Genomic DNA, 2,141 nt, shown 5'->3' with positions numbered 1-2,141 from the left:
TCGAACTCAGAAATCCACCTGCCTCTGCCTCCCAAGCGCTGGGATTAAAGGCATGACTGCCGGGCGATCTTGAACTCTTGAAGTCATGCGTAGTCAGGCAAGATTCTTCTCCCTCAACCTTCAGAATAGTTAAGGCTATAGGCATGCACTGTCAGACCTAGCTGATTTTTAAAGACCAATCCTACTGACTGCCTGTTCCTTCTTAAAAACTTAAAAGAAAAATCATGGTTTTGATCGTAGGAATGAGATTAAGAAATAATTCATCACATACAAGTGTAATAAGCTTTTATTAAGTAATTAAGGGGACGCATCACAAATAGAAGCATGCAACCCAACTGAAACGAACCTGGGATTTTGGGAGCGGGAGGGGGGAGCGGTGGAAGCGCAAATCAGTCACAAAATCGGCCACTTCCTCACCCAAATGACAATAAGGTCCTGTTTGAAACGGAGGGAGCAAGTCTGACAGGGATGTCTGTTGTTTCTGGGTTTTGTAATGGTTTCCATGGAGCTTTAAGACCCGGCCACACTCAGGCTCGAGACTTCATAGCAGATGCCGCTAACCCCAACAAGATGGCTACGACCGTGAAACCCTGTGCGGCGATCCGGGTGCGCATCATGAGTTGGGATCGGTGGCTCTGGCCGCGGTGGAAGCAGTAAAGGCCATAGGTGAGGGCAGCCGCCGTCCCCAGACAGCCTGGGGAGAGGACAACACACGCGGGAGGCAACAGGTCCGGTCCTGCAGGTCCCTTAAGGATGTAGCCCGTTCCCGCTTTCCCAGAGCCACAAGAGGAGGGCAGTTCTAGAGTCGGCTTCATCTAGTCCCAAACCCCGCAATGCATTCCGATTCGTTTCAGTCACACCCCCCCCCCCGCACCGTCATTTCGTCACACCTCTGGTCCGCTCCCCTTCCCAAACCCCAGATTTACTTGATCCAACCCTATTTCCTTTCCCTACGAAACCGCTGTCCTCTCGGTCTTCCGTTCCTACAGCACACACTTACCTATAGGCACCATTGGGTTCTCACGGGTCTTGCGAATAAACTTTTCTTTGAAGCCCTCTGGGTTGGAGTAGACCGTGGGGCTGAAGCCCTCGATAACTGGGGCCTTGGACGGATCAAAAGGCGCCTCTGGACTCACAGGACCGGGAGCTGCCATACCCACCAGCACAGAAATAGGTAGGACACAAATCCGGACACCGGACCCCGCCTTCTGATGAGGTCACTACGGGGCGGGGAAATAGCTTGCTGAGTGTAGCACGCAGGCGCCATTGCCCGTTGCTTTCTGGGAGTTGTAGTAAGTGAATGTGGAGGCACTAATACTAAAACTACATTTCCCAGGAATCCTTGCGCGCACGGGTGGACGGAGACTATTAACACGCGGCTCTGAGAGCTTGGTTCTTGAGTTTGAGCTGCTATTTCTAGAGTTTGAGCTGCTGTTGGGGCAGTTAGCGAGATGCCCAAGGCTAAGGGAAAGACTCGGAGGCAGAAGTTCGGTTACAACGTCAACCGAAAGCGTCTGAACCGGAATGCTCGTCGGAAGGCAGCGCCACGGATCGAGTGGTGAGGGGCCAGTTTGGAGGTGGGGGCCTGGGCTGGGATCCACGGTGAGGTGACAGAATCTCGATCTCGATCTCTCTCTTTGACGTTAGTTCCCACATCCGACATGCCTGGGACCACACCAAATCCGTGCGGCAGAACCTGGCGGAGATGGGGTTGGCCATGGACCCCAACAAGGCGGTTCCCCTCCGTAAGAAGAAGGTACTGATAACGCAAGGCACTTTCCTCATCTCCACACTAGCCGCTTCCTATTTTCCTTCCCACCTGACGTTCATTCACTGAGCAGAGTTTCAGGATTTGATCTCTCTCTCTCTCTCTCTCTCTCTTGATCTCTTGATCTCTCTCTCTCTCTCTCTCTCTCTCTCACACACACACACACACACACAGACACACACACACTTCCCATATTTGTGATAAAGTCATTTTGCTTGCACTAATTCTGGTCAAAGACTCTTAACGACCTCCTTCATTCACGCCCCCTCCTCTGCTTACCATTTCTTCTCGGGTCGGTGGAATTTTCTAGAATGTATCTTTTTCTGTCTGTGACTCCCCAGAGCTTGAGGTTTTGGCTTTTTTTTTTTTTTTT

General features: G+C 51.6%; 2 protein-coding genes across 2 annotated transcripts in view; one reads left to right on the top strand and one right to left on the bottom strand.

Moving 5' to 3' along the window:
• Positions 1-268: 268 nt before the first annotated feature.
• Positions 269-1,205, bottom strand: Higd2a (HIG1 hypoxia inducible domain family member 2A). Its single transcript, XM_021180057.1, has 2 exons — positions 1,001-1,205; positions 269-694 (listed from the first exon to the last, which is right to left on the bottom strand). The coding sequence occupies exons 1-2, from the start codon at positions 1,152-1,154 to the stop codon at positions 528-530; spliced, it is 321 nt and encodes a 106-aa protein (XP_021035716.1). The 5' UTR covers positions 1,155-1,205; the 3' UTR covers positions 269-527.
• Positions 1,206-1,340: 135 nt separating this feature from the next.
• Positions 1,341-2,141, top strand: part of Nop16 (NOP16 nucleolar protein) — a 5,939-nt gene continuing 5,138 nt past the window's right edge. Inside the window, exons 1-2 of the mRNA XM_021180056.2 lie at positions 1,341-1,558; positions 1,648-1,756. Of these exons, the coding sequence (XP_021035715.1) occupies positions 1,452-1,558; positions 1,648-1,756 (216 nt within the window). The 5' untranslated portion in view covers positions 1,341-1,451. The remainder of the gene's footprint in view (positions 1,559-1,647; positions 1,757-2,141) is intronic.

Source organism: Mus caroli, chromosome 13, assembly GCF_900094665.2.
Source record: "Mus caroli chromosome 13, CAROLI_EIJ_v1.1, whole genome shotgun sequence".
In the NCBI taxonomy this organism is placed as follows: domain Eukaryota; kingdom Metazoa; phylum Chordata; class Mammalia; order Rodentia; family Muridae; genus Mus; species Mus caroli.
This window is presented reverse-complemented; position numbering and strand designations above follow the sequence as displayed.